This window comes from Nelumbo lutea, chromosome 1, assembly GCF_056320005.1.
Source record: "Nelumbo lutea isolate HS-2025 chromosome 1, American lotus-T2T, whole genome shotgun sequence".
NCBI lineage: Eukaryota > Viridiplantae > Streptophyta > Magnoliopsida > Proteales > Nelumbonaceae > Nelumbo > Nelumbo lutea.
In genome coordinates, this window is record NC_142684.1 from 56,930,432 (window position 1) to 56,952,963 (window position 22,532).

At 40.4% G+C, this 22,532-nt stretch overlaps 1 protein-coding gene across 2 annotated transcripts in view; it reads left to right on the forward strand.

Moving 5' to 3' along the window:
* ARPC4 (binding protein) overlaps window positions 1–22,532 on the forward strand; it is a 64,024-nt gene that overhangs the window by 15,955 nt on the left and 25,537 nt on the right. Inside the window, exons 6-7 of one of the 2 annotated variants that reach the window (XM_088964517.1) lie at window positions 7,070–7,144; window positions 21,447–21,551. In XM_088964517.1, the coding sequence (XP_088820643.1) occupies window positions 7,070–7,144; window positions 21,447–21,551 (180 nt within the window). The remainder of the gene's footprint in view (window positions 1–7,069; window positions 7,145–21,446; window positions 21,552–22,532) is intronic. The other variant, XM_088964518.1, reaches the window with a different exon arrangement.

The window sequence follows — 22,532 nt, forward strand, 5'->3', positions numbered from 1 at the left end:
GGTGGATAGCTTTTGCCTCCCTACTACAAGAATAGGTTAGCAAGTAAAGACAAAACAGATAGAGGAAGAGATAACAGCAAAGCAGTAGAAGTCAAAATTATAAAAAAAAAACAATAGAAGTCAATTGAGAGAGAAGACAAGAGGCCCTAGGAACTCAAGAACTGGAGCCCTATTTTTGTTACAAGGGTACATTCCTTGGTGGAGGTGGATAGCATTGGGATAAATGAAGCACACGCTTATGACCTTGTTATAACAGAGGGTAGCTGACTGGGAAAAACTGGAGAAGGAGATAGAAACACATTTGCAGGTGGACAGAGCAGTTGGTTTGAGACCCTTCTCAAATTTCAAAGGCTCTGGTTTCCCCTCTCAGATTTGAAGCTGGAAGCCATAATTTTAGCTTTGGAAGAGACCATGATTCTGATCTCCAAATGGAGTCTGGTCTCCAACCCAGTGCAAAGAAAGTCACTGCTAGATCTGATTGAGATCAGAATCTTTGGCTTACCTTTCAATCTTTGGTCAGTGGGAGATGTTTAAAAGAATTGGTGAACTCTATTGTGGACATGTGAAAACCAATGAGAAATCCTTATTTTGCTCCAATCTGGGTTTGCTACAATTTGGGTTGTGGGAGACAAATCAGAGATGATTCCAAGAGCAACAGAGATCCTATCAGGCGGTCTGAGATGCTTGGTGAGACTGGTTTTCATGGAGGAGCTTGATTGAATAAGGGCTGGAGCTGGAAGAAAGGAAAAACACCTTTCTAGGGGGACGAAAATATAGATGCATGAATAGGAACACTACAATATCAGATATAAAGGCATGATAAGCAGGGGATAGGGAAGCAGTTGAAGTGAAGTGGGTAATAGGATGTTTGGTAGAAGACCTTACACCCTTACAGAGAGCTATAGGTAGATCAATATCATTGGAAGTAAGTTCAACATTACTAGAATTGGGTTCAGAAGTACCTAAAGGATGACTTATGTGTGGATCTGCCTCATGAGAGTTTGATGGCATTGTAGGCACCAGATCCGGTTCGCACCCGTATCCAAGGGCTGTAATGATTGATCTTTGTTGTGCCAAGTGTGACAAGAGTAGATCCAAGGAGGCTGCTACAAAAGAAGTTGCTTTTGAGAAGGAGACTGCAATGAATGAATACGAATATGCATGGCGAGTAAATGCCTCATCTCACCATTACTGTTCTCCCCCTGAGGTGATGCTTATAAGAAAGGATGGGTTTCAAAGAAGGTGACATCATAGATATATATATACTTTCTTGGACATAGGATCATAGCATTTATAACCCTTTTAACAGGAAGGGTAGCCAAATTCAAGGTGGGGCTTGTTCCAATAGCCTAAGGTTGTGTTTGGTTTGAAGGAAAAGGTAGGGAAAGGAAGGGAAAGATAGGAAAACCTTTATAAACCTTGTATAGGTGAAATGAGGGGATATCCATCACATGGACGCCCAATTCTTGTGGAATGGATTGGGCGAATTTCAAAAATTTCTCCCATCTTTGCAGGGAATCGAATTCCCTATTTTAGAAAACCATATTTTTCAAGGATCAATCTTGAACCATGAACCAAACCAGATTTGAACCAAAAGGAGTAAGAGGGAGGATGTACCTGATACAGAGAAACAATATCTCTCAATGGAGGTGTTCACGCCCAAGGAAGGATCCAAAATCAGCTCCCACTGAAGATGGCGTAGTGCAGGATGGAGCAGAATCAACAATGTTCTTCAAAAGAACTTGACCCTTCGCAAGAATCAACATGATGGCTTGTGAGTACAACTCCAATCAATCTTTTCCCAAAAGATTGATATCAAGATCAGATCTTGATTTCTCCCAAGAACTGGAGATCGAATTGCTGGAGGTGGCGGCTGCAGGAAGGAGGCGGCAAGAGAGTATTCGCAGGGTGCAGAATTCTCTCTTTTTGTGATTTCAGCTCTGAAGACAAGAGTGTGATGGTTGCATGTCTAAAGGCTGCCGCCCCCACCTCCTTTTATAATCTTAAAGGGATCAGCTCCTAATCCCATTAGGAGTTGCTGATCCAAATCATATTTGGATTAGAAGTCCCTTTAAGTGATAATGGATAACCCTTATCTTATCTGTAGATCAGATCAGCCATCTCCTAATCTAATTAGAAGGCTTCCAGATCTAAATCTTATTTAGATCTTGGACTCTCTAAGTGGATAGGGTCAAGGCCCAATCCTATCAACTGATTCATCTTAGAATTCGCCCCTTTTAATTGACTGATCAAATCAGCCCAGTTCGAAATGGGCTTAAGGCCCATTTAAGGTTATGTACTCACTTAGCCTTCCAAATTGTTGCCCAATTGGGCTTCCTTGTATGGCGTGGGACCCAAACATTGATCTACACATCAGCCACATGGGTTCAACCCAGCCTTTGTCACAAGGCCTGGCCAAATACACTTTAAGGATAGTGCATCCCCTGAAACCCATCTTATGGGCTCTATGGGCCCAATACTTACCCTAAGTGGTCTTTAGGCCAAGCCACCTTGTAACACCCAGGGACTGTGGGCAGATGCAAGATTAGCCCATCAGGTATTATCCTCAATGGTCTTACACTTAACCTCTCAGCCCATAATGATCATACACTGCCCAACAAGAGATGGCCTCTCCCTTGGCTGCAAGGAACAATGTTGCACTCTCAGTTTATATGGATTCCGGGAATTAAAACCTTTTGCAAATCATTTCGAAACCATAATATATATACTTTTATATCTCATATAAAATATATTTTGCAAAACAAATCTCAACGATTGAAATCGGCTGTCGGCAGTCTTGGTTTCCATCAGTGATGGTGCATCCCCGATCATTACCTTTGTCCGACAAAGGGGCTGATCCAGTCACTATGATCACCCACTCAGATGAATTCTCAGACTGTCCCAACACACCCAGATTTTGACCCCCGCTAAGGATCTCACTGATTGGTATATGAAAGACAGCCCAATCCGACACCTAGTGCAGTATCATAATCAAGTCTAGGGGTCGGGTGTAACTTTCCAGTTTTGCCCATCAATCTCCAAGGTCTAGGGCAATACTGGAAATCTGGTTCAGTTCATAGATTCAATTAATCCTACACTGTATGTGCCGAGGGTCTCACCCTAGCAGCTGAGACAGGCCACCCCAACCGACTTGGTGGCACCATAGTGTCATCCTTGTCAAGATAGGTCTCCCCAGACTGACCCACTGGCTACGAACATTCTAAACTAACACGAGTCTCTTTAAGTGTCCAGTTTAAGGGTATTACATAGAAACATACCAAGGGAACATGAATCAAATATGCACTTTTATTCATTTACAATAAACTCATAAAGTACATCATTCTGATTGAAGCTAAGGGCATACAAAACTGTCTAACACTAGGTTTCCCTGCCTTTTCCTTCCTTTTTGATTGAAGGGGTGGTGGAGAAGTTTGAATCTTTGGGGGAAGAAGAAAGAAAGGTGAATGATTGCGATTCCTTGAGAATAGGTGACAAGCCAATGGCTATGGTGGTGGAAGACTTTGGGAGAAGTACGGGTGTGAAGAGTCTTCCGGATAGGGATGTGGAGGTCGGTATGGCGTTGGGATTACTTTTTTTAGGTGGAGAAGCTTTTGCCTAGAGAGCCTTCGAAGAATTTAAAAGAAGAGAAAGGGAGGAGAGACGAAAGCCGACCACTTTAGGTGAAGGAGGAGAGAAGAGGCTCTATGGGGAGGAATAGTTAGGCATAAGACAGAGCTTGTTTTGCTTGGGTGGGGGTTTTTCTATTGGTGATGTGGAAGTTTTTTCTTTTTGTTGTTGGGAGCTATTGTTTCTCTTGGGTGATATCTTATCACCTTCCTCTTGTATTCTCTTTTCTTTTTTTTTTTAATGAATTTTGATTTTATTTATGAAAAAAATACATAGGGTGGCACGGGGGTCCAATTTACCAGAAGAGAGAGATAGGTTTTACACAAAACATTGACACCCAAATACATGAATAGGTATGGAGACCAATGAAGATGAAGGAAAAAGCAATTGATGTGGGGCCTTAAACTGCAACTGTTTGGAAAGCATGCTGTTAATTAGATAGGCCATAGTGAGAACAACATCAACCTGGAAGTGCTTGGAACATTCATTTGTCAGAGCAAGCCACGAGCCACCTCCAGTAAATGTCTATTCTTCCATTCCACAATGCCATTTTCTTGGGTGTGTGAGGGCAGGAACTATGATGAAACATATCATTTTGCCTGTGATACACATTGACATCTTTAGTGAAATAATCCTTGGCATTTTTGGAGTGCAAAATTTGAATGACAATGTGGAATTGTGTAAACACCATACCATGGAAATCTATCATAAAAAAAAGAACACCATACCATGGAAGTTTATTACAATCTTTGGAACTTCATTCTACTTGCTGATAAAAAAAAACCTTTGGAACTTCATTTCTTGATTGTAGCATATAGATCCAAGTGTAACAGTAATAACCATCAATAAAACTGACGAAATATCTATATCCTCTTGCCATAATTGAATATAGGACACAAACATCAAGATGCATAATATGGAAAGGGAAATTGGATCTTTTATTAATAGAAAGATATGAATTTTTACAATGTTTACTCAATTGCAAGTAGAACACTCCAATGAGAACAAAGGCATTGACCTAAATAAATCTAGAAGTAAGACCTTTAGGCTGTATTTGGTTAGAAGGAAAAAGTAGGGAAAGGTAGGGAAACCTTTACAAACCTTGTATAGATTTCCCTACCTTTTCCATCAAACCAAACATAACCTTAAGGAAGCAAAAAATAAATGACCCAAACAACAGTGCCAGAGATTAATTTGGTCTTTATCACAATGACATTTAAGTTGACTCAATTGACTTAACAGAGTTTTGTTTTTTGTAAGCATTAGAAAGCATTGAATCGAGGATGTAGAGACCATTAGTCTTGTGCCCTCTACCAACTAGGGGTGGATTCAAGCCAGAACCTTGAGCTCAAGCTCAGCTCGAGTCAAGAGTACATAAGCTCGAGCTCGACTCGTTTTATATTTTATTATAAAAATATTTTATAAAAATAAAAATTATATATAATTTTTTTATTTTATATTTACAAAATTAAGAATTATAATATTTTTATTATATATATTCGAGTCGGCTCACGAGCCTCACGAGCCGAGCTCTACTAGGTTCGAGCTTGGCTGAAACCGAGTTGAGCCGAGCTTTTCATGCCGATCTCGAGCAGCTCGTGAAAAGCTCGGCTCGTTGCCACCCCTACTACCAACCATGCTCCTTGAAGTCAAATTCTGAGGCACACACGAATCAGAGGAAAAACTTATTGAACAATTCAATGATTTTGTAATACAACTACTAGAGAGAAGGTTAATGGTTATCAGACAAGCAGAGACCCATGGGTAGAGAGACAACTCCTTGCTTTGGAATAGTGGAAAAAGAACCATAAGCAAGTTTCACCTTATCTCTACTATGAAGAATTCAAGAAGATATGAAAAGGGAGGACTTACTAGTCATGTGGTTCTTAGTCTCTTGGTCAATGATCTAGGGTTACTAAGAACCGAAGGATGAAACATAAAGAGCATGAGCTTGGTTATTTGGTGGGTATCCTTCCAGCTCACTTGTATTTGATTCCACTCTACTGTTTCTTTAGCAAGAATGGAGTTGTTTGTCTCCAAGTGACCTCCACGGAGATCATCAGTTTTTTCGACTACCTTGGAACTCCAGAGGTGTAGGGGCAAACCAAAGATTTGAACCCAAAATGCCTCTCTCTTCCTATTTTCACTGTAGAATTGCCAAGTCCCACAGAACAAGATGAAGACGATCTCCATCAAGATTTCTGCTTCCTATTATCCAAACTCTTCTTGCTTTTTTGTTGCTTGTGAAAATGAACAGTATTCGAGTTTGGAAGTCTTCATAGTCTCAGTCCACCTTTGACTCCCCATCTCTGCAGTCCCAGTCTGTCAATTCAAGCAGAGATTTGGATGAATTGACCGGTGCTGACTAAGCACATTTCTAGAAATTCTAATCTTCTTCACCTTTCAGATTTGCTGGCAACAGTGTAGCAACCTTCCTTTCCAGCCCTCACTTTTGCCTCATCCTCCATTGACCAAATATTCTTTTTGAGACCTTGCAAAAAGGACCCTTTTACCTTTCCTGTACACAGTGCCTCCTTTCTTTAGCGTGCTAACCTGACCAGCACCCCTCTTACATGATCTCTGTATCAGAGCTTGAATCCAGTGAGGGCCCTCCGAATGCTTTTGCTTGTTCCACATCTCAAAGACGAAGACCACACCCTTGTGAGTTTCACCGACAACGGAAACCATTCTGGCAAGTGAACCGCCACCATCAACTCGCTACCATCAGGAGTGACCCACCATCTTCCAAAACCATAGGAAATGGGCCCGGATCTCGTTCAGCTTGTCTAATGTTGCAAGGGCATTGGTTTTCTGTTTGGTTTTGTCGAAAAGCCTGGTAAACATGATTGATCCCCTGCGTTGAAACTCACCACTCTTCACCAATTTCAAATTCATCATCATCTTCAAAAAGATCAACTTTGGCATCTTCTGTTGCTACCTTTGTTTCAGTTGCCATAGCAAAATGCTCAAGAGACTGGAAAAATGCGAGCTTGAACAAAACTTCTTTCAGTCATTCATAAAAAAATGATGGGACTTATTGGATAAGAGGTAGGAATTGACTGGTTAGAAAGATTGTTTGGATGAGTTTGGTCACAAGATGTTTATTTTTCTGATATGATATGAAATAAATTGCAAAGTTGTCTTTTTCACCTCATATTAGTAGTAATATTAAATGCCAAATAGGTATCCATGTTCTTGTAACATGGTTTGTAAGTTTGTTTAAGTTGTCTATTTTATTTCTATTATTATATAAGGCATTTACATTATGTAGTTAAATGCTTATATTTTATTTTATATTTTGGAGATATTGATGAAATTGGAAAATTGGACCTATGGCATTGTACCATTGCCATGTTAATTGATTTGCAAGATCCATTTGAGTTTGAAGATATTTTGCTATTGTTTAGAGATTCTGGGTTTATTTTTTATATCATTTTGTCAGGTTTTGATCTGTCGAAATGAGGCAGAGAGATGCTTGATAGAAACATCTATTAACTCCCTCCGTATAAGTATCAAGGTGAAACTAAAATACTTAGTTTTTTTATTTTCTTACAGTCCTTGTATGCTAAAAAACATATGATTTTCTTTATATGGTACTCTATAAACATCTCCAACTAAACTTTTCAACTTGTATGCCATATGTATTCCTTTGCTTCAGATGTTCATAGAAAAGGCCATGATGATTACGTTATTATTTCCTTTATCATTCAGCAAGTAATAGTAATCATGATCTATGCAGTATATTGAATGAGATAATTTTCTTTATGTTGGCCAACCAAATTGTTTTCTATCACAAATTTCTTTTGCATTAGAAGAGACCATTTTTTAGTGACGGTGTGAGTGGGGAGGCAAAGCAATAGCAAGGATCTACCTGAAAGACAGTAGATGGCTTGAAAAGAGGCAAAAGTTACAGAAAGCTTTGAGGAAGCTTTAATGGAGGTTGTGGGAGGATTGAGGACTCAGTCTAGTAGAGCTTATGCACAAGGATGATCTGGATGCGGGAGGAGAGCTTCGAGCCTCCTATATTTATAGAGAAAACTCCCTAACAGAATAGGAAGTCACATTATTAGAAAGGAAACTTTCCCTAAAGCGGGAAAGTCTATTGTTCAGTTAGATCTGAGGTAGAGAAACCACAAATAGCGTTTGCCACATGTCACTGCGGTGATCCCAAGTTCTGGGTTCCCGCCCTTATCCTCAAGATCTGCAGGTGAACATGAGCTCAACTACAACCCTCCTTCTAGAAGCCTCTCATGCCTTAGTCGCTTTTTTGTTGAAGCACTTTATGAATTAATTTGTTGGCGCAGATGTTGTCAATGTGTTTTACTACTTCATTGCAGCACCTAGGTAATATGTCGTCGCAACGTAGAGAACTTCCATGATGATGTGTTAAGTCGCAGAACAATGATGCGCCTTGAATTAGGCCCACTTATGTTCTGTGTTGAGACAACAGTTTAGTATGTCTTATTGTGGGTGTGCTTATTTGTTGTGATTTAGGGCTTGAACAAGACACTGTAAGGAGTTTCAGGCTACGTCAGTTGTGGCTAGGTGTTCATTAGTGCAATTCCTTTGTTTTTTAGATGTAGGAGCTTGGGTTTGTGAGTACGATGTGAGTGCGCTGTGGTCGCTTACTTGAACGTCTTTGGTGCTATCTTTGTAGGGTCTAAACCCATGTACTTACATTAGCTCCCTGATTATTGACAAAAGTATTTTTGTCTATAAGCAGTGTCAGTTTCTACGCTAATTGGAAAAAAAAGGTTTGATCGTTTTGTGGTTTACATAGTTCGAGGTAGCCCCCTTGCTTAGTGATCGAAGTATTTCGGTCAATAAGCATGTGTGATGAGTAGTGTAGTGCTGGGTGCTTTTTAATGTGGATTGCATTGCATTGCAACTGTAACGGTTGAGTTTCTGATATTTCAATTGGCCTTCTTTGGCACACGTGGGGGAGAGTAGTTGGAGCTGTAAAGTACTCCTAATTAATGTAAATGGCATGATTAGCTATTACTGCAGCGGTGCATCAGTCGCGCGCTCATTAAATGCTTGACAAGTGATTTGATTCCCAGGGACCAACATGCAAATACTAAAAACTGACCTGAATAAGTCATTTTGTGATAACACGGGGTTAACCCCATTATGCCATGTGGTGGTGCATGTACCCTATCTCTTTTATTTAAGGCTTGGCAGTCAACGGTTTGCATTTTCAAAGCATTTTAACTCACTGGTGTGATCAGATCTAGAGCTGTTGAATCAGAGAACATAAGGGGTGCCAATGCACTAAGGTATGGAGTCCGAAGGTTTCTCACCGGTCGGTAAGTGGAGAAAAACTTAGAGAGTGGAAAGGAGAGAGATACTTATGGAGGAGATCTTTACCAAAAGGATTTCATGATAAAGATAAGAAAAGGCAGGAGAGGAACGATCCTGCTAGTGGGCGAAGCTGTGCCTTGGTTTCAATGTTTTCTGTATGGAGCAGTCCATGTAAGCTGGTGTGAGTCCTGGATTGCTTCATTCAGACAGCCACAGAAAGAGTATGTTGCAGAGAGAAGGAAACATGCCAAAGGCTGGTTTGTAACGTTGGAGGAAAAGTTCGAGAAGAAGAAGAAGCAAACCATCATTATTCCTGAAGGCGACAAGAAGCAGGGATGGACTGAGATGGCTAACATACTACATCTAGCCAATAAGGAGTCGATGATGGTGAAGACACAGGCAGAGAAGGTAGATGATGGACGCAGCAAGGAGGAAATGATTGAAAGAAGGAAGAAGCTGGAAAAGTTGGGTTTAGAAGAGCCAGCTGAAAGTCAAGATAACCCAACGGTGGCATTCACAATGTCAGAATCAAAAATTTCAATGGTAGGGGAGAAAGGAGCATGGGAGAGAAAGTAATCCTTTCTACGACGAAAGAGATCAAAGATTGGAAAGGGTTATTAGAGGAGGTGGCGAAGAAACTCAGGCTTCACTGAACTATTATTCTAATACCTTTCAGTGAAAAGAAAGCAGTACTAGATGTGGGAGAGGAAACGGTTGAATTTACCATTTTGGAAACGAAGGAAGGAATCATGAGAATTGAAAGTTGGTGTCCTCTGGCTAATGAGGTGACCTCTATCGATGGGAGCGTCAAACTGAAACTGTTGGGCCTACCCTTTCATCTATGGCAAAAATCCATCCTGGAGAAGTTAGTTCTGGCAATGGGTGGTGTTCTCTTGTCGTGCAAGACCTTAGACTTGAGGGCAGTCAATCAAAGGGTAGCAGGTTTGAAGCCGGAAGCCGTGCCAAGAGCACTCCATTTGTGCGCAGGTTACTGGTACAAGATCTGGGTTCTCTCAGAAGTTGAAGCGTCACAGTGGTTGTAGATGCAATAAAGGGACAGTGCAGGAAGCCTTGTCAGTTCCAGAGTGGAAGGATGCAATAAAGGTAGAAATGGATGCCTTATTAGAAATCATATATGGGAGATAGTTGATCAGCCCAAAGGGAAGAATCCCGTTGGTTGTAGATGGGTGTGTACTGTGAAACATGATGCTGATGGTTCCATTGAAAGGTACAAGGCCTGATTAGTTGCAAAGGGATTTACTCAAACACATGGTATTGACTACTTGGAGACTTTTGCACCAGTTGCAAAGATGACCACTATTAGAGTCTTTTTATCTCTTACAGCCAGTTACTCTTGGCCCTTGTTCTAGATGGATGTTAAAAATGCCTTCCTCAACGGAGACTTACAGGAAGAAGTTTACATGCAGTTGTCTCCTGGATTTTATGATACAAAAATAGGAAGAAAAGTTTGCCAGCTAAATAAAGCACTGTATGGACTAAAACAATTCCCTAGAGCTTGGTTTGATAGATTTAAACAAGCCCTTGAGAAATTCGGTTATGTGTAGGCCCAGTCAGAGCATACCTTGTTAATTAAGAAAGTGGACTCTTCCTTAACCTTGCTTGCTGTGTATGTGGACAATATTGTAGTAGTAGGGAGTGTTAACTTTGAGATTGAATCTCTTAAACAACTCCTTCATCAAGAGTTTGAGGTAAAAGATTTGAGAGAGCTACGGTACTTTTTAGGTATTGAGGTAGCTAGATCCAAGCATGGGATTTTTGTTTCTCAAAGAAAGTATGTTCTTGACTTGTTGGAAGAAACTGGAAAGTTGGGTGTTAAGCCTGCTGATACACCTATTTAACAGAATCACAAGATCAGTGTAGAGGGTGGAGAGCCTCTTGAAGATAAAGTTATGTTCCAACGGTTGGTTGGAAAGCTTTTCTTTGTTTCACATGACCAGACATCAGCTATGCAGTCAGTGTTGTTAGTCAGTATATGCACTCTCCTAGAACCACTCACCTACTTGCAGTTGAGAGGATATTGGCATATCTTAAGAGGTTCCTAGGTAGAGGTGTTTTATTCAAGAATAATAATCACATGAAGATAAAAGTTTACACATATGTTGATTGGGATGGGTGTGTTGATAATAGAAGATCTACCTCTAGATATTGTGCTTTTGTAGGAAGTAATCTTGTCTCTTGTAGGAGTAAGAAACAAAATGTTGTTTCTCGTTCCAATGCTGAAGCTGAATATAGGTCCATGGCAAATGGTGTGGCTGAAATTCTATGGTTGAAATCTCTATTTGAAGAGCTGGGTATTGCTTATGAGAAGCCCTTATTGTTGTACTGTGATAATCGGACTACTATTAATATAGCCCATAATCCAGTACAACATGACAGACTTAAGCATATTGAAGTGGACCAACATTTTATCAGAGAAAGAATTGCATCTCAAGAAGTATGTCTTCCGTATATCACCTCCGATATGTAGCTTGTAGATCTTCTCACCAAAGCTGTTTCAAGAAAAAAGTTGGAGGCAGATCTGTGCAAGTTGGGAATGACAAATATCTATTCCCAACTTGGGGGAGAGTGTAGAGAACACTGATGTGGACCCCACTAGTGTGGTCCCCACTGTGTTCGTATGACAGTAGTAGGTAGTTAGTTATGTTAGTTTTTTGGTAGTTTATTTTAGCCTTATATTAGTCTTTATCTTATTATTTTGCCATGTAAGCAATAAGGGTAATTCGGATCTTTTACAATTATGAGAATGTGACTATAAATATAAGAGTGGGGTTGCTATTTGCTACAACCCCTCTTTCTCTTTCTCAGAAAACTCTCTTCATGTTCTCTCTCTCCTCTCTTCTCCTCTTCTTCTTTTAGTTTTTATTTATTTTCTATTCAAAACCTAAGACTGGTTATAGTTGTTCGACTACTAGTGGGGTCCACATCAGTGTTCTCTACATCACAATAGGGATAGGTTGTGATTGGGCAGGGAAGGTGGATGGTGGTTCCTCAACATATAGGGGTTTGTTGGGCATCAAGGTTTGGTAAACTGGATATGGGAAGACGGTTGTAGGGCCCTATGGTGCTGGTGTTGACCTAGTATTCCCCTAGAGATGGTCCTGTTAGACAGTTTTTGTATGCCCTTAGCTTCAATCTGATTTGATGTACTTTTGTTATTTAGTGGAAATAAATAAAGTGCATGTTTGATTCATGTTGTTTGGTTTAATTCTGTGTAAAACCCAAAAATTGGACATTTATAGAGACTCGTGTTAGTTTTAAATGTTCACAGTTGTTGGATAAGTCTGGGGAGATTTATCCTGCCAAGGCTGATACTAGTGTGCCACTAAGTGTTGGGATGGCTTGTCTCAGCCACCAGGGTAAGACCCGAGGCACATGCAGTATGGGATTACTTGAATCCTTGAACCGGACCAGATTTCCAGTCTTGCCCTGGACCTTGGAGATAGATGGGCAAAACTGGAAAGTTACACCTGACCCCTAGACTCGATTATGACACTTCACTAGGTGTTGGATCAGGCTGCCTTTGATATGCCAATCAGTGAGATCCTTAGCGGGGATCAAAACCTGGGTATGTTGGGGCAGTTTGAGAATTCATCTGAGTGGGTGATCATAGTGACATAATCAGCCACTTTGTCGGACAAAGGGTAATGATCGGGACTGCACTCTCTCTGATGGAAACCAAACTGCCGGCAGTTGATTTCAATCGTTAGAATTTTGTTTTGCAAAATTAATATATTTATATATATATGTACGGTTTCAAATTGTTTGCAAATGGTTTTAATTCCCAGGATCCATGTGAGAGGAGAGTGCGGCACTGTTCCTTGCTGCCGAGGGAGAGGTCCTCTCTTGTCGGGCAGTGCTTGATCATTAAGGGCTGAGAGGTTAAGTGTAAGACCATTGAGGATAATACCTGATGGGCTAATCTTGCACCTGCCCACAGTCCCTGGGTTTTTATAAGATGGCTTAGCCCAGGGACCACTTAATGTAAGTGTTGGGCCCATAGGGTCCATATGATGGACTCAAGGGGTTCATTGAGTTTTTCAGTGAATTCGGCTGGGCCGAACCCATGTGGCTGGTGTGTAGATCAATGCTTGGGTCCCACGCCATACAAAGAAGCCCAACTGTGCAGCAGATTGGAAAGTAATTAGACACTGAACACTTAATGGGCCAGAAGCCCATTTCGAGGTGGGCTGATATGATCACCCATCCTTGGGGCGAATCTAAGATTAATGTTAGTAAAAGGATTGGGCCTTTAGCCTTATCCACTCTTGGAGACCAAATTCAAATTATATTTGAATCTGGTAACCTCCTGATAAGATCAGGAGTAAGCTAACTTTATCTGCAGATAGGATTAAGATTATCCCCTATCCAAATACTGATTTGGATTGGGATAACTCCTAATTAGGAGGTTTCTTAATCAAGAAGAAAGGAGGAGAAACCCTAACAAAAAAGAAAGAGAGAAATACAACAGATTTCGAACCAAGAAAAATCGCAAGAAAAGTTCCTGCGAATTGAGATCAGATCTCATGCTCCAGAAAAAGAAAGAAGAAGCAGTTCAGCTTTTTCGCCTTTGGAGTTCTCCTCCTGCCGCCGCCATCTGTTTTTGCAAGATTAGATCTTTGCAGAAAAAGAAAGTCAAGAAATCTGTTCTTGACATCAGTCTTGCAAGAAAGACTGAAAAAAATTTAGTGTTTAGTACTTCCAGAGGATTCTTGTGAAGGATCCAGTGTGTAGGACGCACCCTGCTGGTTCTGTTCCATCCACAGCTGTGTCATCTTCAGCAGGAACGGATCTTGGAGCATTCTTTGGGCGTGAACACCAACTTTGGGAGATAGTGTTTCTCCGGATTAGGTATATTCCTCCCATTTGTCTTTTGGTACAGATCTGGTTTGATTATGGTTCAAGTAGGATCCTTGAATATTGTATTCTAATTTTAGGGTATATGATTCCCAGTTGGGAGAAGATAGGAAAATTTTTGAAATTCGCCCACCCATTCCGCAACCTTTATGGCGTCCATTAGATGGATCCTACCATTCTTTCAGGTCCTAGGTAGAAAGTTGGGTTAATGGTGGTTGGTGGTTAGCAGAGGGAGGAGGTTGGTTCTGAGGGCGGTTAAGGGCACACATCAACAATTCTTTAATCTTGACTTGTTGATGCTCTAGGGTATTGGTCTGATCTATCTTCTAGAGGCACACTTGCATGATATCCAGCCTATTCTCAATTCCAACGACACGACCAACTAGGCTATAGACTTTGTGGGAAAGGATCTTTAGGTTGCCTTTGCCTTCATAGTCGTATTTTGTTTCATTTTGGTTATGCTGGATTTCTTCCTTGTTTTCAGCAATGTTCTCAAAGGATAGGGGTAAGATTGATTTGCCAGGCCATCTCTATGATCAAGAAATAACTAGATATTCTAATGTGAGTGGGGAAGCAAGGCAACATTGGTCTACCTGAAAGATGGTAGATGGCTTGAAAAGGGGAGAGTTACAAAAAGATTTGAGGAAGTTTTAACAGAGACTATTGAGGAAGAAACACTATGTGGAAAAAAAGAATTGGTGAATTCAAACTTTGTAAACACTTGCACCAAAATGGGTAAAAAAAGTTTGGAGAACTTAAAAGGTGTCGGGTAGGGGGAGAGTAAAAAAACTTGGAGAACAAGGCTGCTATACGAAGGGCAGCAGATCCTTCATATGGTCAAAGGTGGTAAAGGTGGTTGTAAAAAAGAAGGGAAGATCAAGGGTTTGGACTGGCCTGAACTAAAGATGGAGACTGAACCAGGGCATGAGAATTTAAATGCCCACGTGCCGGATCATGTCCAAGCAAATGGGCCAACAAGTTATATAAAGCCTAGAAATTTTGGTGGGCCGAGGGTCATAGATAGTAAAGAGGCCCAAAAAGAATTGGTTAAGGCTAATGGAAGGAAATCATGTGAGTCACTTAAGACTCACATGATTGAAGGGGGGAAAGCTTCAATAGATGGAATTGACCGTCTACCATTGTCTTCTTTGAGCTCCTCAGCTTGTTGCCGCAACTCAGGTAGGGGGCAACAACTACTTATAGTGGGTTTCGACAAAAAAATTGAAGATGCTCCCACTTGATAGACAAAATCCAAGATCTGTGGAACGAAGTGATCTTGAGCAGCTAGAAGGAGATTGGTTTGGTGAGGATTTTTGTGATGACTCAAATGACACTAATATTGTGAGTCTAGGCAGCGTCAATTTGCAAAAAAAAAAGGTGGACATGATGGATGAAACCAGTTTTGATATAGAAATTTTGTTCGTAGAAGAAGAAAACAGTGATGCTATGCAAACCAATGGAGCCAAGGAGGGGTAGAGGATTGAAATAGGTGTTGACAAAGCTGTGCAAGTTACATCCCCCATCGTCAAGGGAGCTAACCCAACCAGGCAGAACTGTTTGGGGGATAGTACGGAGGGACATGAATCCCATGTGGCTGATGAAGGAATATTGGAAAGGAAGTTATCAAAAAATGGTCCTATCGTAGCAAGATTTGATGGGGATATCTATTTAACCCAAGACACTCCACTGCATTGTCCCGATAAGGGGAAGGATATAGCCTCAGCTGTAATACCTCCACTTCAAAATACAAACAGTCCTCTCTCATTTGGTGGGTGTTCCCAAGTATTAATTTCCATTTGGTTTTTGGTACTAACTCGTGTGCTGAGCCTCTTGTAGATACTCTGGGTAGTTCTTCCTAAAGGGAGTAGTGTTGATTTTAAGGGGGAAGCTAAAGGCGATGATAAGGAGTTGAAAGAAAAGGTTGGGTACGCAACCAACAAGGGATTGGGAGAAGAAGTAGAAAGAATATGGAGATTGGCATTAATGGATTTGGATGAGCTCAGATTAAAGGAAGGATACATGGAAGAGAATAACCGAGGGGGGGGATCAGATGGTAGGGAGGTAGAGGGGCTGATATAGTAAAAGAGAGCAAAAAGAAAGAATCGCCATCAGTAAGTGACGAGGAATAAGAGGACTGATCTTGATAAGGGGATGGAAGATTTAAAGAAATACCATAGGAAAAATGAGAAGAAAAAAGGAAATAAAAAGAAAAAAAAGAACTGAAGTGGAAAGATTGATGTCTGACATTAAGGGGGACCTAGAATTTAGTGGAAGGGGAGAGAGGAGGAAGCCTTTTAGATAAGGAGAGGAGAAAGGAGATAAGTGGGGCTTTAGAAAAGAGTTAAAGATGAAAATTATCAGTTGGAATGTGAGAGGTCTAGGGAGTGCAAGGAAAAGAAGAGTAATAAAAGACCTACTTAGGAGGGAAAAACATGGCATTGTAATGGTGCAAGAGACGAAACTGTCTGAAATAAATGGAAGATGTTTTAGAAGCTTTTGGAGATCAAGGTGATAAGTTGGGCTTCAACTCCATTGTGGGGAGCATCAACAGGAATAGTAACAGTTTGGAAGGATGGGATAGTGGAACCTGTAGAGGAACTAATAGGAAGATTCTTTGTGTCTATCAAATTTAAAAATATGGTGGATGGCTTTACTTGGGTGTTAACTAATGTGTATGAACCCAATTCCCACAGGGAGAGAATTGAAACATGGGAGTTGTGTACAATTAAAGGCCCATGGGATGGTCCTTGGTGTCTAGGAGTAATCGGATTCTCTGATGAAACTAGCAATTCCCAACAGGTAATTACAACGAGCATGAGGAAATTTAATGGTTTCATAGATAAATGTTAGTTGAAGGAAATCCCACTCTTGCCAACCAAATTCACTTGGTCCAACCTCTAGGAAACCCCTGTGTGCTCAAAATTGGATAGGTTCCTTTTCAACTTAGACCGGGAAAGTTATCGGGGTAACATGATTTCTAGAGCCTTGCCTAGGATCACTTCTGACCATTGCCCAATTAAGATAGGTGTGGAAACCTTTGTAAGTGACCCGAGACCCTTCATATTTGAAAACATGTGGCTAACACATCCGGAGTTTGAGTCTAAGGTGAAGGAGTGGTGGAATGAAGAGTTGAGTGGGATAAAATGGAAGGGAGTGAGAATCCATAAGAAACTGCAGAGGCTAAGATACAAATTGAAGGAGCGGAACAAATATTAGTTTGGTAGAGTGTAAGAACAAAAGATGAATTTAATCACCCAAATTGAAGAGTTGGATGAGGAGTATTAGGGGTTGTTGAATGACCAGGATAGAGAGTTGAGAAGACATCTGCAAAAGGAATTGGAAAATTGCTACTAAGAGAGGAAATGTGTTGGAGGCAGAAATCAAGGCATTAGTGGATTAGGAAGGCGTTGGGAACACCAGATTTTTTCATGATTTGGTGAATGGATGTCGAAGAAAAAATTTTGTAGCCAAATTAGAAGTAGAGTGAGAGGTAATCACTAATCAGGAGGAAATAGCCAAAACCTTTGTTAATCACTTCAAATCTTTTTATGGTAGACTTGTGAATGAGAGACTACCTTTGGAAGGGTTGGAGTGGCCAAATTTAGGAAGGGAAAAAGCAAACTGGCTAGAAAGAATCTTTGAGGAAGGGGATATTAAAAAGGCAATGGATAAAGCTAAGTCACCAGGCCTAGATGGATTTACAATGGCTTTCTATCAATATTGTTGGGATATACTAAGAGATGACTTATGTGAGGTGTTTAGAGAATTTGTAGATAACAACATAGTGAGCCTGGGAGTCAATGCCACATTTTTAGCCATAATCCCTAAGAAGACTGATGCTACTCACCCTAAGTACTTTAGGCCAATTAGTTGGGGGACTAGTATTTACAAAATTTTGGCTAAGGCTATTTCCCTGAGAATCAAAGAAGTACTTCCTTCCTTAATTAGCCAAGCCCAAGGAGCTTTTGTATAGGAAGACAAGTCACAAACTAGGCCCTAATAGCCAACGAATGCCTAGAGGAGATGAAAAGATCTAAAAGGAAAGGTTTTGTTTGTAAACTAGATCTAGAAAAGGCCTATGATTTAGTGGATTGGCAATTCCTCTTAGAAGTCTTGAGAAATTGTGGTTTTGGAGAAAGATGGTGTAAGTTGATTTATGGTTGTCAGCTCCTGTCATCTCTCTATTTTGGTTAATGTAGTGGTAAAGGACTATTTCCCAACTAGTAGAGGAGTAAGACAAAGGGACCCTCTTTCACCCTTATTCTCTATGAAGAGGGAGATCGTGAAAAGGTGAGAAATCTAAAGTTGGTTAAAAGATTTGAAAGGATGTCCAACTTGAGAGGTAATCTTGAAAAGAGTAGTGTAGCAAGGGTAAATTTGGAGAATAGATAGGTGGAGGTGATAGAAGAATGTTTAGAATGCTTTATATCCACATGGCCTATGACCTATTTGGGGCTCCCACTAGGGGCAAATCCTAAGGAGAGTAGTTTTTGGTGCCTGGTTGTAGAGAAGTTTGGAAAGAGGTTGGCATCATGGAAGAAGAATTACATCTCTTTGGGAGGTAGAATTACCTTAATTACAACCACCCTTGCTAACCTACCAACCTACTTCTTGTCAATCTTTAGGATTCCTTCAAGGGAAGCCAAGAAGCTAGAGAAATTGATGAGGGGTTTCCTTTAGGAATCGGGAGATAGTAGGAATGATTATCAGATCAAATGGGAAGTGGTGTGTAGGAGTAAAGATGAGGGAGGATTAGGAATAGGAAATATTGTGCACAAGAATACAACATTATTCGGGAAATGGTTGTGGAGGATGGCCAATAGAAAGAGAGAGACTGTGGCACAAGGTGATGAGAAGAATTCATGGTCAATCAGAGAATGGATGGGATGTTGGAGTATCTCGGCAGGCAACTTTTGCAACACCTTGGAAGGCAATTAGTAGTATTCTTCCTCAATGCCTTAACTTTGTTAGGTATGATGTGTGTGGTGGTCACTTGGTTTGCTTTTGGGAAGATCCTTGGATTGGAGAGGCTTCTTCGAAAGACCTTTTTCCATCCTTGTATACTGTCTCTCTTTACACAAACGAGTCGGTTTCAAAATTCTTTTCCCCTTTGGAAACTCCTGTGGCACCGATTTGGGATTTTCGGTTCCGTAGACGGTTAAGGGATGAGGAGAGTGAGAGTTTGTTTGGATCCCTCTAAACCAGGCAAAAGAATCTGGACTTCTTGGCTCTCTGGTCTTTGCTCTTGCGCTTCTTTTTTTAAATCCCTTTGTCGATCCCTTCCTGTCAGATGTTTCCCGATAAGGAGGTCTGGTGCAGGCCTATTCCCCCCAAGGTTTCAATATTTTTTCTGGGAAGTGTTCTATGGGAAAGTAAACACCTTGGATAAATGGATAATCTACAAAAGAGAAGACCTTTTCTATGCATCTCTCCTAACTGATGTACTCTTTACAGATCGAATGGTGAGGACTGTTATCATGTACTAATCTCTTGTTCATTTACTACAGAATTGTGGGATTGGATTTTCTTGATTTTTGGGTGCAGGTGGAATAGGCCATCAGAAGTAATCATACTTTTTGATCTGTCTACCTTTTGCTTGGTGACAGAAGAGGAAGAATGATGTGGAGGTGTGCAAGAGCAGCTCGCCAACACAAGGATTTTCCAAGAGAATGAGAGAAGCCTGCAAGAACTAAAGGAGTGTGTTTTGTATAGAGCCATCTTGTGGCTGAAGTCTCTGGATCATTTTCATCAATTTTTCTTAGATGATCTTTGGAGGAGTTGAGCAGAAGTGGCAAGCTCCTCCTCCCTTAAGAATAGGTTGTGTTTGAGTTGTCCCCAGTAACCAAGGCAATCCAGGTCCCTTAGGGATGGGAGGGGTTATAAGGAATGAAAGAGGAAATGTGGTTATGTTATACTCGGGCCCCTTAGGAGTGGGGAGCTCTACTAGGGCAGAATTATTAACTGCCCTTCAAGGGGTGCAGCTGGCAGTACAGCTAGGAGTGGAACAGCTAATAATAGGAGATTCCAAGGTGGTTGTGGGGTGACATAGAACCAGAGTCGGTGGTGTGGTGTTTTAGGATTGAAATTAAGAAATTCAAGTGGATAACAAGATGTCTGTGTATTAGAATATGTTGGGTGGGGAGATCAGCAAATGCTATGGATGATAGCTTAGCCAAGCAAGAGGCAAACAGGGAACAATTGTATTGGGCATCTCTGTAGTAAGCTTTTGTTTTTGATGTCTTGGAGAGGTCACAACTCGTGCCTCTCCACGGGACACTTGTACCTGTTCTATACACTTTCTAATAAATTTCTTCATTTATCAAAAAAAATGTTAAGGCTGCGATGGAATGGAAACGACCAACAAGGCAGGGGTTGAAGCTAAACTTTGATGGCAGTTCACTAGGCAACCTAGGACCAGCTGGAATTATGGGTGTTATTAGAGATGCAACATGTGCTATCAGGGCTTTATATTCAGGCCCCATTAGACTTGGTAATTCTGTCAAAGAAGAAACAACGTCGTTGCTACAACTTCCATGAAACCTATTGTTCCGGAATTGTGGTCCCCCCAACACAACAAAGAGTGAAATTGAATTTTGATGGGAGTTCAAGAGGTAACCCGGGCCCTTCAGGTATAGGAGTTTTCAGAGATGAAAATGGCAGAATTGTGGCTTTGTTTTCAGGACCAATAGGAGTGGGGGACTCATTGAGAGCGGAGGTGATGGCCTTGCTTCAAGGTGTAAGATATGCAAAACAGTTGGGGTTACACCAAATTGAGATTGAGGGAGACTCTAAATGTTGATCGAGTGGCTGCAATCTGGTAAGTTGGGAGCCTGGATTTATAGACAGCCCATAAGGGAAATCCACGATACAACAAGGGAGATCAATGCATGCTTCAAATGGACAAGGAGATCAGCTAATGGTTTATTTGACATGTTGGCTAAACAAGGGACTGTGAGGGAGAGTATGTTCTGGGCACTTTTGTAAGAAAGATAACTGGGGCTCGACACCTACTTAGGAGTTGACAGCTGTACTTAAATCTGGAAAGTTATTTTAAAGTTATTTAATGAAGTTACCATTTCCAATAAAAAAACAACATCGTTGCTACAAGGGCTTAGGATGGCTAAGAAACTTGGAATCCAACTCTTGGAGTTGGAGAGAGATTCTTAGGTGGTCATCTCTTTGTTAAGCAGCAATATTCCTTGAGCTTGGGTGTATAGGTAGACACTAAGGGAAATTGAGTCATTAGCCAAGGAAGTGGGAACTATTTTTTATTGGATTAGGATGGCAAATAGAATGGCAGATTACTTGGCTAAGCAAGGGGTTCATAGGGAGCGATTGTTTTGGGCTAAATCTTAATTGGATTGTATGGGAAATCATTTTGGGTTGCTGGGGTATCTTCTAGCCTGTTGTACTTTTTCTGTTTACCATAAAATAATGAAATTGATGTTACTTATTGAAAAAAAAGTTCATAAACTAAATAAGAAACATAAAAATGAAAAAGAAGCAACTAAAAACAGCCAACAATTCCATTTCTATTACAACTTTCATCAAGTTTTATAATGTACAAATGCAAACTTTCCGATTAAAATTTGTTTTATCATTTTTCCTTAAATGTGCATGTATTTTCTTTTCTTTTTCTGTAGGTAAAGCAGGCAGATGAGCTAGAAAACATACTAACTAAAAAGTTTCTTAGATTTTTGTCAATGAGGGCAGAAGCATTCCAGGTATTGAGGAGAAAGCCAGTACAGGTGCATACTTCTTTCATAATCTATTGCTATATTGAAACTTGTTGACTTGTTAGCTGTAGTGTTTAAGTGCCAGATTGTTGTTCACCTTCCTGTTTAAAATTATTTTCTGAAAACGGTTACAGAATTGGCATGCTAAACTATGTTATAATTCAATATCTGGTTCCTGGTATTCATGGCTAGAGAGTCTAAATTTAAGATCTATGCTAGTCTTCTATTTCCTTGCGTGATTGTTTAAGTTTCCAAGTCTTCTGTTTCAACCATGTTGCACTCATACTGGCAAAGAGTCTTTTATTTTTGATGAATTTGTTAGCCAGTTTTCTTTGTTCTAAATTCTAATTACTTGAACATGTAATTGGTTTCCATTGGTCCTATTGGACTATATGTCAATAGTCACCTTTTTGTTAAGAACTTGCTAAACTTGATAGGCTGATATAGATGTGTGTAACCTTGGGCCTTTCTTCCTTTGGTGATACAAAGGTATATGTTAGTCAAATGGATTTTTTCCTTACGAGAACAGAACAAATGATGTATTGCAAAGTTATTCTAGGAGAAAGTTTAACAACACAACATAGACTAGTGGTCGTAGATGTGTGCATTAGGAAATGGAAGAAAAATACGGAAGAACATATGTGTCCAAGAATTAGGTGGGAAAACTTGAAAGGGAAAAAGCTTGCTCAAATTAGAAACAGATTGATAATAGAAGGGATGTGGCAAGGTACTAAATAAACTTGGTGGTAGAATGAAGAGGTTCAAAATATTATTAGATTAAAACAAGCATGCTACAACGAATGGCAAAAAGCTAGAAATCTAGAAAACTAGGAAAAATACGAAACCATAAGAAAGGAAGTTAAAAAGAAATTGAATGAAGTTAAATGTAAGGCTTATCATGAGCTTTACCATGAATTAGACACTAAAGAGGGAGAAAAACGAATGTATAAACTAGCAAAGTTGAGAAAGGAAAGGCAGAGATTTGTTAGGTGC